Source organism: Ascidia mentula, chromosome 6 (assembly GCF_947561715.1).
Source record: "Ascidia mentula chromosome 6, kaAscMent1.1, whole genome shotgun sequence".
Lineage (NCBI taxonomy): Eukaryota > Metazoa > Chordata > Ascidiacea > Phlebobranchia > Ascidiidae > Ascidia > Ascidia mentula.
The window spans coordinates 3,301,191-3,313,761 of NC_138571.1; the positions used below are offsets into that span (position 1 = coordinate 3,301,191).

The 12,571-nt window shown below is 37.9% G+C and overlaps 2 protein-coding genes across 3 annotated transcripts; both read left to right on the forward strand.

The window, feature by feature from the left end:
* The first annotated feature begins 3,313 nt into the window (after positions 1–3,313).
* On the forward strand, positions 3,314–5,273 carry LOC145906008 (microfibril-associated glycoprotein 4-like). The gene is made up of 7 exons (XM_082993382.1): positions 3,314–3,523; positions 3,736–3,861; positions 4,094–4,239; positions 4,348–4,444; positions 4,510–4,606; positions 4,661–4,725; positions 4,804–5,273. Exons 1-7 carry the CDS (start codon positions 3,349–3,351, stop codon positions 5,046–5,048), a joined length of 951 nt encoding a protein of 316 aa, XP_082849508.1. The 5' UTR covers positions 3,314–3,348; the 3' UTR covers positions 5,049–5,273.
* A 5,190-nt stretch (positions 5,274–10,463) lies between these two features.
* Positions 10,464–12,163, forward strand: LOC145906012 (microfibril-associated glycoprotein 4-like). 2 transcript variants are annotated; one of them, XM_082993388.1, is made up of 7 exons: positions 10,464–10,667; positions 10,827–10,952; positions 11,023–11,168; positions 11,276–11,372; positions 11,433–11,529; positions 11,584–11,648; positions 11,729–12,163. In XM_082993388.1, exons 1-7 carry the CDS (start codon positions 10,493–10,495, stop codon positions 11,971–11,973), a joined length of 951 nt encoding a protein of 316 aa, XP_082849514.1. In that variant the 5' UTR covers positions 10,464–10,492; the 3' UTR covers positions 11,974–12,163. The 2 variants fall into 2 exon arrangements, with proteins under 2 accessions (XP_082849514.1, XP_082849513.1); XM_082993387.1 differs by having other exon boundaries at positions 10,827–10,946.
* Positions 12,164–12,571: the final 408 nt, after the last annotated feature.

Genomic DNA, 12,571 nt, shown 5'->3' on the forward strand with positions numbered 1-12,571 from the left:
CAATATTTGGTCTAAGATATTACTAAAACGTTCGTTTTTGAGCTTACACACTTTATGTTAATGTTGGGTGACGCAAAACTGTCAATTTTGAGATTAATTACGAATTTGTCGTTAACTGGCGAAGTAAACGACATTGTAGCCAGGTTCTTTACCAAGCGATGGCACCGTCAGTATACTAAAAACGAGCTTTGCAATTACAGCAGCACATATATCATACAGCAGTGATCAAACACATTACTTCGCAGAAAATTTTCACGTGATGAAAGCGTTTAGGATCTTTTTTTACTAATAGTGCAAAGCACCGTTTATTCAACTTCCCTGTAATTTATTTCTACAGATCCTCTTGCAGAATATAAATGACAAACCGTATCGCAAGCAGTAATAAATACATACAACTAGTGACGTTTCAATAATTATTTTTCTGTTCGTGTCATAGCGTAGGCGGCCACGATTGATAGAACCCAATCAGGTTGAAACTTTCAATACGTTCCCTACGCAACAATTTGTCACAATCGAACCCACTCATCGTTGCATATGCGAAATAAAACTATGGTGGCCTACGTTTACGATTACCACTAGTAAGAATGTACCAATATTACATAGAGACATACTGCATTCCAGCTGAAAATGTTTTTCCTCAGCTTTCACGCTGGTACTCCGCCCTGTTACTGGATTTGTATGATTTCATATTGCATAAGAAAGATGATAGTTAAAGTAGTTGAATTTAGGAATAACAGAGGAAAACTGACCGCAAATGATTGTTTTATTAACTGTAGTATAAATGTTATTGGCGTCAGACCGGGTAAACTTTGCAATTAACTTTTATTTAATTATTCAATAAAACTTTGCAGGATGATTATGTGCATGTCCAGCTTTGCAGGAATCTTCACCACGTTTAAGATTGATATTTATTTAAGACTTGGTGAAACTTGGAAACTCCTGGAAAACTTGGAAAACCCGGTTTCAAAACCAGTGATGTAACTTTCTCAGGCTAACGTTTTGAATGCGGTTCATGTTGAAAGCTGTGAAATTGCGGCAAGGGTTTGTGTATGGGGGGACGACACGAACTTTATCTTTAACAAACTCTCTTGTATATTTCAAGTGTAAGAAGTCAGGTAAGCTTGGAATCATGCACCGTTAGTCTTTAATGTTTTGTAAACATAAAGTTAACATCTAGTCTCATACAACATTGCACAAACTCTATAAATATGGTTAAGTTGAATATTCAACACCAATACTGTAAAAATTTCCTGAGCAAGTCTCTAATATTTGAGGACGTTGCAAGAAATAGTTTTTAAGATGTTGTTTATCTTATAACTTCAATATGACTCTTCAGGCAATAATATTATTCCATCATAGTTTAGGTTACTATGCAGCAACCTTTATTATGATTTAGAAATGTTAATGTGCAAAATAACACAACGTGGACAATGTTGAGGTTCAAATACTGAGAAAAAAACGGTACGATCGAAAAAGAAATGAAACGAGACCTGGTGTAGATTCACAAATTGAGATCCGTGGAAATAAAAGGACAACATGGAGGAAAATCAAACGTTCTAAATAATTTGGTGGCGTGAAAAATAATTCGTGCATTTAATTTAGGCAAGATGTTACTGATCACAAAGCATGCTCCAGAGCATCGCTGGTCTGTAACATATAGTTTTGCAGTGGTTGTTGTTTAGTTAAAGTGTAAGAAGGTGCGTTAGTGATTATATACAGTAAATAACATTAAGGGTCAGTGCAGTGATTCCCAGCAACCTTTTTTGGTTTCATCCCATTTGGAGTAGTTGAATGTTACAAAGTAACCTAGGGGATGAAGTAACAAACATTTTGAGATCACTTACGATTTGTTTAATTCGAACTATATCAGCAACTTACGGAAAGGTGCTCGCGTACCACGTGGAATGCGGTCGCGTACAACCGGTTGGGAAACACTGGGTTAGTGGCATCGCAACCAAGCTGGAACAACCATTTTTTCCGACCAGTCGTTGCGATATTTAAATAAATCAAGTTGACGGTGATGTATGAACTCAGGGCCATGAGCTAATCAGGACCACCGACTAAGCTGAGGTAGCTTACTTGTTTTCCGGGGTATATTGTGGACCAGCTACACTGGTGCGAAAGCGCACAACTGGCCAGGCGACACTTTCATATTCGTAGGTGTTATGTAATTAGGACTTGCTTAATAGCTTTAGAGGGATCTAGCCCTCGGTTAGGCATTGTTTATGTATCTGCGCCAGCAAATTAATCTCGTTCGTATACATATGTATAATGAAGCAACAACCTCTGATTTACGTCAGCAGATTTTATTTTGAAAAATCGATTTCGCTTATAACCATAAGCATCGTCAGTTTCTGCAAAAATAAGGGCAATAAAATACACACAAAACAGCGCTACAACTGGAAGTCTTCCTCTATCACCTTCTGTAGGTTGCTACCACGCTGGTCTGCACTTCACAGTTTGAGCTTTGACGATCGAGATAGCGTAAAGAAAAGACTTCTAGTTGTAGCGCTGTTTTATATGTATTTGCTTTTTTTTTTGCAGAAACTGACGATGCTTATGGTTACAAGCGAAATCATTTTTCAAAATAAAATCTGCTGACGCAAATCAGAGGCTTGTTGCTTCATTATACATATGTTATGTAATTATATAGTTTATTGTCCTAAAGTTGATCTAACAAAACGGCGCTTCAGATACCACGTGTAATCAGCGAGCAATGTGACTTACGCCTGTGGAATTACTGCGGACCTCACATGCTAATAATTGCGTTCCTGGCGTTAATTGCGTGTTTGCTTTGGCTATTAAACCTGCGCATCGTTCTGTATGAATACACTTGAACTGTTTGCGACTCAAAAATACAGCAATAGGGATCTGCATTACCGTTATCAGGTAACACATGTGTTTTATATGATATAGCATGACAAGCCAGGATCGCCCCAGTGCGCAATCTAATTTTATGTACATTTATAAATACATAAAAATATATTTGGGAGAAAATGCACTTTAATTACTGCAGTTTGCTAGTATACCGAGACGAGGTAAAACTCACTTTAAATCTCAGATATTTCTTCATTTAAGATTGGTTACAAAAACGCCTCAGGATATTTATCACTGTGAAACGTACCTGGCCAGTCATGCAGCAAATCGCATAGGAATTTAAAGCCGCAATCGACTAATATGTTCATGAAACTGCAAGCAATCCAGCAAGTAGAATTCCTCACCATAAAAGGAAATGTCAAATATCAGATGACATCGCAGATAATTCTATAAAGCTGGGTTTGATGCTCATTATCGCCATTTCGCTTATGTTGTGTCAACGTTACCAAAGACGATTTGCAAGACAACAATATGATGACGTTGCAACAAACAGTTTTGCTGGTGTTGTTTATCTCAAGTGTAAGAAGTCAGTTAAGTTTGGAATCATGCACAGTTAGTCTTCAATGTAGAAATACTAATGGTTTGTTTCAATCAACGGGAACTCGAAACACTTCCTACAAACTTCGAGGTCCACCTGGCAAGAGAGGTAAAATCCAATGCACAAATATATGCCTTTAGGGTTGTGTAATTCCTTTTTGAAAACATATTGCAACTACTTCGAGGTACAAATATTTTTGATGCAACAATATTTAAGTTTCGTGCGACTATCAAAACCAATAAGAACACTGAATTTCAAGATCGTTTGGGGAAAATCAGAAGGTCAAAGTTTCAGATTGGGAAGTCAATAATATACTTTAGGTCCTCGCGGATATCCAGGTCAGCGCGGGTTGGAAGGCGAATCTGCTGAACAATGTGAATGTGATGGAGTAATTCAACTTCAAACTGCCTTACAACAACTTGAAGCAAGACTTACAAAAGCTGAAGGTGAAATGTTTTTGCAAAGAAAAATTTAACTTTAATGATCCTTTCGTTGTCTTATTTTGCGATTTATTTGATGAAATGTGAATCAACCATAATTGGGGTTGCAGCCAGAGGAGCGTATATTTCCTTGTGTTCTAATTTATTGTTATAGTTGTAAAATCCAATCACGTATATTTTCATACATTGCTAGTGCCCTGTCTTCTTTTTTTTTGAAAAAAATTCTAATGTTTAACAGCTGCTCTCAACCCGACGACTTGCAGTGACGTCATGCCCAGACATGCAAACGACACAGGGGGTGTTTACACAATCTATCCAATCACTGGAGGGCGCAAGGGAGTCAAAGTGTTTTGTGATTTGGTGACAAATGGGGGTGGATGGTTGGTGAGTCAAAAAATTACGTTAAGTATATTGATCATATCGATAATCTATCACTAACTTTTGATATATTATATTTTTAGACCGCATTAAATATTGAAAATTCTTTTTCAGGTATTTCAGAAACGAGAAGATGGGTCTGAAAATTTTAGTCGAAGTTGGGACGATTATGTGAATGGATTTGGAAAACTTCACGGAGAATTCTGGTTGGGTGAGAAAATGTTCACTAGAATGTCAGATATTATAAAGATAAAATTAATTCCTATTTATTCTCAGGTCTTGAGAAACTCCATCAGATAACCAGCAGTGGTGAATATGAGATGAGAGTTGATATGGAAGATTTCGAAGGAAATACAAGTTATGCTGTTTATAGGTAAATATAAGTAAACTAACTGGATTCATACTAAGGTATTTTCGTTTGTTTCAGTCGTTTTTCAGTAGGAGAAGGAGGAGGTTACAGACTTAACTGGGAGAATTTCTCAGGCCCTGCAGGTAAGCGACCTACACGAAGTTTATCAAAATCATATTAGTTTGTCCATTTTTATCTGTTAAACCGAGTTTAATTTAAAGGGAATGGCATGCAACCACAGGGGACAAACTTCTCCACCAAAGATAACGATCAAGACACTCATCCATCAAACTGTGCAATGCGTTTCAAAGGTGGTTGGTGGTTTACAAGTTGTCACTCGGGAAACCCGAATGGTTTTTATTACGGAGGTCCACACGAATCTTATGCTGATGGTGTGGGCTGGTATCATTTTCGTGGTCACCATTATTCACTTAAAATCATTGAAATGAAAATCAGGAAGAAGTGATTGATATGTTTTGTTGTTAATGTGATTTGTAAATATTACTAATTGTTGAGCGATTTTTCTGCATAATCAAATTGTTTGAAAACTTTTCCGAATATTTTTGCTATCATGAACTACAACGTTTAAGTTCAATAATTTTCCTTTACATCTGTTTCTCCCTATAGAACTTTCTCTGCGGTGCAACTGAAAATTTATTTGTTACTGGACAATAAAATCCCCTGTACATGACGTTAGCTTGATGCCAAATTGACCTACATGTTTTGTTTAACGGCAGGCAGTTTTGTGTTCGAGTAAGCAATATGTTAAACTAACTTACAAGAGGTTGTCTGTGATGTCGTCAAATCCTTGCTAGGGGCAACAGTTGCATATAGTTTTCAATACATAATCAAATGGTCACAAAGACAAAGCCATAGCAGTGCTAGCGGACAGGCATTTGATTCATCATTAACGTTAGGTGGCAGCTGAAAGATGGTATGGCGGTGTGCATTGGAATTCATTTACAATGCACACAAATCATCAAAATGATATTTCCCACACAGTAGGGACAAGAGTCGAATAAAGTAATGAAGAACGTTAAGGAAAGGCGGGTCGAACACATCTGCAATATAAATACCACCGGTTATCATTGTTATTGGTGTATACGAGGAGTAAGAGCAGAATTGCCTAGCAAGTGTCGGTACAGCACTAGGTGAAACAGGGTTTGTTTCTTGTCATTAAGCGATGATACATACGCATTTGTATTCAACGAAAGTGGCTGATCCAACTACAAAGTAATGCGCAATGAAAACACAGGTTACGCATCAGCACTGAAAACAAAAAGAGCCACGGAATGTAATTTGAATATCGCGCATCTCAAACAGAAGCACGCACTACGTTCTGATGAATTTGTTGGTCCACTGACAATAATGTCAACCCATCAAATATGAAATCTGCACATACACTAGTATGCAGTGTCTGGCAATATTTGGTCTAAGATATTACCAAAACGTTCTTTTTTGAGCTTACACACTTTATGTTAATGTTGGGTGACGCAAAACTGTCAATTTTCAGATTAATTACAATTTTGTCAATGTTTTCAACTGGCGAAGTCAACGACATTGCAGCAAGGTTCTTTACCAAGCCATGGCACCGTCAGTATTTTGTAAGCATTTTCACTGATGCCAAAAATCGCTTTGCAATTACAATAGCACATACATCACACAGCAGTGATCAAACACATTACTTTGCAGAAACTTTTAACGTGATGAAAGCGTTTAAGATCTTTTTTTACTAATAGTGCAAAGCACCGTTTATTCAACTTCCCTGTAATTTATTTCTACAGATCCTCTTGCAGAATATAAATGACAAACCGTATCGCAAGCAGTAATAAATACATACAACTAGTGACGTTTCAATAATTATTTTTCTGTTCGTGTCATAGCGTAGGCGGCCACGATTGATAGAACCCAATCAGGTTGAAACTTTCAATACGTTCCCTACGCAACAATTTGTCACAATCGAACCCACTCATCGTTGCATATGCGAAATAAAACTATGGTGGCCTACGTTTACGATTACCACTAGTAAGAATGTACCGATATTACATAGAGACATACTGCATTCCTGCTGAAAATGTTTTTCCTCAGCTTTCACGCTGGTACTCCTCTTGTTACTGGATTTGTATGATTTCATATTGCATAAGAAAGATGATAGTTAAAGTAGGTGATTTTAGGAATAACAGTGGAAAACTGACAGCAAATGATTATTAACTTCTTTAACTGTGGTATAAATTTCATTGGCCTCAGACCGGGTACTTTGCAATTAACTTTGTAATTATTCAATAAAACTTTACAGGCTGATTATGTGTCCAGCTTTGCAGGAATCTTCACCTCGTTTAAGATTGATATTTATTTAAGACCTGGGGAATACCAACTCCTGGAAAACTTGGAAAGCCGGTTTAAAAACCGAATATCAATTTACGGTACTACTTTGACCGTTCCTGGTGATTTTATTGCCCCTGCAGGCGACTCCACCGTCAAGTTTTTGCCGTCAACTCCTGGAAAACTTGGAAAGCCGGTTTAAAAAACAGTGATATAACTTCCACAGGCTAACGTTTTGGATGAGGTTCGCGTTGAAAGCTGTAAAATAGCAGCAAGGGTTTGTGTATGGGGGGACGACAGGAACTTTATCTTCAACAAACTTTCTTGTAATACGATGCAAGATCCTCAATTTAATCGGTTTATTTTTTCGCGGTTCACTTTGAGATGCATGCGTCAACATTTTACTACTATGAGGTTGGATTTTAAACGTTTTTTTTTAGTGAGCAACTTTGTGTTCACTTCTGGGTTTTACGTTAGTAATCCAACTCTGTTAGCAACGACTTTCAAATTACTATTTGAATGATAGCTTGATACGCGACCCACCCGAGAGAACTTTGCAGAACACCAGTGAGCCAAGTACAAATATCGGGTTGGGCTATGATTTAACTAAATCAGTTTAAAGCAGTTCAAATTCACCAAAACTAGTGGTTTGCCATAATTGTACCTCGAAAACGATGCAACACAGAACGTGTTTCGACGCATGCAAACGTTTTGTCTCCAATGATAAACAATGAAATGAAAGGTTGGATACCGCACACACTTTTATGGAGAAGGTAATTGCAATCAACAAGCCACACAGCGCGCTTGCAACACATTTTCCGTTGAGCGAAACCACTGTTTTGCATCAGAGCATTTCGCAAAATAGTTTGGTGGGCGTAATACGTTTTGTTGTCCAGTATTGAATCGGTTGTACGTCAATTGTGTTTCTAATTTGATTAGAAACAGCTCCTGTTTCGGCGAAGTGTCGAGTTCTTATGTTGTCGTTCCGAGGGAGCGTTTACAAGACATTTTTCGTTGAAAACAACGCAGCTGTTTTTCTATTATAATTTCTAACATCTACATTTCCGTAGGTTTAGCGTCGTCGAGTGGGATCCAAAATATTTTGCGTTTAAATCAACGGAAGTGTTGTGTGACGTTAGGCGTCTCTAACACGTTGCAATGTTGCAGTGTCCAAACAGAGAATATAAATTTTATTAGGTTGAAACACATTGTGAAGAATACAAAAGCACACGAGTTGCGACCCTGGAAAAACATTTGAGCGGTGCATTCAGACGCCCATAAGGCTTGAATTTATAACTATTTCATTTTTTTTCAAATATTAGTTCTTTTAATTAATAGCAAAATTACACACTTGCATTATTGTTATTGTCATGGTTTTATTACCAAAGCATTTCGTGCGTTTCGCCTACCACTTTTTTCACAGAATTGTGTAAACGTGTCAATTAGATATTGACAACATATTCCGTTTTATCACTCCTTGTATATCATGTCGTTGTTGTAATATCGCATGCAACCGTTTCCTTGCTTTATGTTGATAATCCATGTAAATATAAACATTGATCCATCAGATTTGACAGTTCAGTTTGGCTTTCTCTGATAAAACCCAAAAATGCATTGACGCCAATTTACAGCGCCCAGTTTTCCCAATGAACAACCGCTGCATCCACGGCAGGGAATGTTGCACATCCACACCCTGGTGTCGAGCTTATCAGGCGCTTTAACATTTCCGAAAGTCCAAAAACCTACCTCAAGAGTCGAATGGAAGAGTTACGACTTTACATGGGACTTCAACACAATATATTGTCATAACATTATGAACTGTTGTCATTGATACACAGACAAAACATGCTGATGATTGATAATAAAACAAACATGGTGAACTTTTCAACCTGAACTTTGATCTAACGCGGAGTTGCCACCACCGAGTTGCAAAAGGCCTACGTCATATGGCTTACGGCTGAAGCCAGACATTGGAGCCACGCGGTTAACCGAAAGCAAACGCAAAGGCTCGTTTGCAAAACACCGATGAATAAACATGAGGAAAGGCCTCAGACCTGGTGTAGATTCACAAACCGGAATCCCCGGCCATAAAAACACAACATGCAGAAAAATCAAACATTCTAAATTAATTGGTGGCGTGAAAAATGTTTCGCAGAACTAATTCAGGTAAGATGTAACTGATCACAAAACATGCTCCAGAGCATCACTGGTCTGTAACAAATAGTTTTGCGGTGGCTGTTGTTTAGTTGAATTGTAAGAAGGTGTGTTAGCAATAATACACAGTAAGTATCAATGCAGAAATGGCAAGAATCGATGAGCCCAATTTAAACAACTTCCAGCCATGCGACCTGAATGAAATTCTTTATTCTGTTGAACAAATTTCAAACCACCAATGTCGTCAGTAAATAATATTAAGGGTTAGTGCAGTGATTCCCAACCTTTTTGTGGTTCCTTCCCATTTGGGGGTAAAACAATTTCGACGCGTACCACTTAGTTGATTGTTACAAAGTAACCTAGGGGATGAAGTAACAAATATTTTGAGATCACTTACGATTTTTTCAATTCAAACTTGATCCGAAAATTACGGAATGGTGCTCGCGCACCACCTGGAATGCGGTCGCGTACCACTGGTTGGGAAACTCTGGGTTAATGGCATCGCAACCAAGCTGAAACAACCATTTTCCCCGGCCAGTCATTGCGATATTTAAATAAATCAAGTTGCCGGTGATATTTTAACTCACGATCATGAGCTAATCAGGACCAACGTTCTTCCGACTAAGCTGAGGTAGCTTGCTTGTTTTTCGGGATATTGTGGCCAAGTTACACTAGTGCGATAGCGCACAACTCGCCAGGCGACACTTTCATATACATAGGTGTTGTGTAATTATATAGTTTTGTGTCCTAAAGTTGATCTAACAAAACGGCGCTTCAGATACCACGTGTAATCAGCGAGCAATGCGACTTACGCCCGAGGATTTACTGCGCACCTCAGTATTTAATTATTGCGTTCCTGGCGTTATTTGCGTCTTGGCTTTGGCTACAAAACCTGCGCACCCTTTTGTACCAATACACTTGAACTGTTTGTGACTCAAGAATTCAACAATAGGGAATCTGCATCACCGTTATCAGGCAACACATGAGTTTTATATGATATAGCATGACAAGCCAGGATCGCCCCACTGCGCAGGCTAATTTGATGTACATTTATAATTACATAAATAGATATTTGGAAGAAAATACACTTTAATTACTGCAGTTTGCCAGTATACTGAGACGAGGTAAAACTCACTTTAAATCTGAGATATTTCTTCATTTAGGATTGGTTACAAAAACGCCTCAGGATATTTATCACTGTGAAACGTACCTGGCCAGTCGTGCAGCAAATCGCATAGAAATTTAATGCCGCAATCGACTAATATGTTCATGAAACTGCAAGGAATCCAACAAGTAGAATTCCCCACCATAAAAGGAAATGTCAAATATCAGATGACATCGCAGATAATTCTATAAAGCTGGGTTTGATGCTCATTATCGCCATTACGCTTATGTTGTGTCAACGTTTCCAGAGACGATTTGCAAGACAATTATATGATGGCGTTGCAACGAACAGTTTTGCTGGTGTTGTTTATTTCAAGTGTAAGAAGTCAGTTAAGTTTGGAATCATGCACAGTTAGTCTTCAATGTGGTAGCACTAATGGTTTGTTTCAATCAACGGGAACTCGAAACACTTCCCACAAACCGCGAGGACCACCTGGCAAGAGAGGTAAAATCGAATGACTTGAGCATGGCCATAAACAAGAGGTTCATTTTTGTGCAACTATTACATTATTAAGAACTATCAATTTCACGATCGTTTGGGAAAAATAAGGGCTTTTAAATGTAATTTATCAGAGGAAATACAATCAGGAATGTATACTTTTAGGACCTCGCGGATTTTCAGGCCATCGTGGTATTAAAGGCGAATCTGCTGAACAATGTGAATGTGATGGAGTAATTCAACTTCAAACTGCCTTACAACAACTTGAAGCAAGACTTACAAAAGGTGAAGGTTTACCTTTAATATGAATGAAATAATTTTCCTTGGTCTTTCTTCAAAAGCAACGTCTAATGTTTAACAGCTGCTCTCAACCCGACGACTTGTAGTGACGTCATGCCCAGACATGTAAACGACACAGGGGGTGTTTACACGATCTACCCACTCACTGGAGGGCGCAAGGGAGTCCAAGTGTTTTGTGATTTGGTGACAGATGGTGGTGGATGGCTGGTGAGTCGACAAATTACTTTTAACAATTAAATCATATCGATAATCTATCACTAACATGTGATATATTATATTTTATACCACATTAAATGTTGGACATTCTTTTTCAGGTATTTCAGAAACGAGAAGATGGGTCTGAAAATTTCAATCGAGGTTGGGACGATTATGTGAATGGATTTGGAAAACTTGACGGAGAATTCTGGTTGGGTGAGAAAATGTTCAGAAGAATGTCAGATATTTTAATGATTAATTACTATTATTGATCAGGACTTGAGAAACTCCATCAGATAACCAGTAGTGGTGAATATGAGATGAGAATTGATATGGAAGATTTCAAAGGAAATACAAGTTATGCTGCTTATGGGTAAATATAAGTAAACTAACTGGAACCAAACTAAGGTATTTTCCTTTGTTTCAGTCGTTTTTCAGTAGGAGAAGGAGGAGGTTACAGACTTAACTGGGAGAATTTCTCAGGCCCTGCAGGTAAGCGAACTACATGAAGCTTATCAAAGACTTATTAGTTTGTCCATTTTGATCTGGTAAACCGAGTTAAATTTCTAAAGGCAATGGCATGAGAGCATCGGGGACAAACTTCTCCACTAAAGATAACGATCAAGACACTCATTCAGGAAATTGTGCAATGAGTTACAAAGGTGGCTGGTGGTTTACAAATTGTCACTCGGGAAACCCAAATGGTTTTTATTACGGAGGTCCATACGAATCTTATGCTGATGGTGTGGGCTGGTATCATTTCCGTGGTCATAATTATTCACTTAAAATTTTTGAAATGAAAATCAGGAAGAAGTGATTGATATGTTTTTGTGTTAAAGTGATGTGTAAATATTTATTTGATGAGCGATTTTTTTGCATAATCAAATTGTTTGAAATCTTTTCCGGATATTTTTGCTATCATGATCTACAACGTTTGAGTTTATTTTCCAATTGTTGTTTGTAATAATTTCCTTTAACATCTGTTTCTCCCTATAGAAGTTTCTCTGCGGTGCAACTGCAAATTTATTTTTTGCTGGACAATAAAATCCCCTGTACATGACGTTAGCTTGATGCCTAATTGACCTGAACGTTTTGTTTAATGGCAGGCAGTTTGTGTTCGATTAAACAATATGTTAAGCTAACTTATAAGAGATTACCTGTGATGTCGCCAAATCCTTGCTAGGGGCAACAGTTGCAAATAGTTTTCAATACAGAATCGAATGGTCACAAAGACAAAGCCATAGCTGTGCTAGCGGACAGGCATTTGATTTATCACTAACGTTAGGTGGCAGCAGAAAGATGGTATGGCGACGCGCACTGGCATTTATTTACAATGCACATAAATCATCAAAATGATATTTCCCACACAGTTGGGACAAGAGTCGAAAAAAGTAATAAAGAACGTTAAGGAAAGG

Excerpts from the sequence above, each read along its gene's own strand:
- LOC145906008 (XM_082993382.1), top strand. The coding sequence starts at position 3,349 with ATGATGACGTTGCAACAAACAGTTTTGCTGGTGTTGTTTATCTCAAGT. Across the intron at positions 4,240-4,347 it reads CAAATGGGGGTGGATGGTTG|GTATTTCAGAAACGAGAAGA; the intron begins GTGAGTCAAAAA and ends ATTCTTTTTCAG. Across the intron at positions 4,726-4,803 it reads GAATTTCTCAGGCCCTGCAG|GGAATGGCATGCAACCACAG; the intron begins GTAAGCGACCTA and ends TTTAATTTAAAG.
- LOC145906012 (XM_082993388.1), top strand. The coding sequence starts at position 10,493 with ATGATGGCGTTGCAACGAACAGTTTTGCTGGTGTTGTTTATTTCAAGT. Across the intron at positions 10,953-11,022 it reads AAGACTTACAAAAGGTGAAG|CTGCTCTCAACCCGACGACT; the intron begins GTTTACCTTTAA and ends AATGTTTAACAG. Across the intron at positions 11,373-11,432 it reads TGACGGAGAATTCTGGTTGG|GACTTGAGAAACTCCATCAG; the intron begins GTGAGAAAATGT and ends ATTATTGATCAG.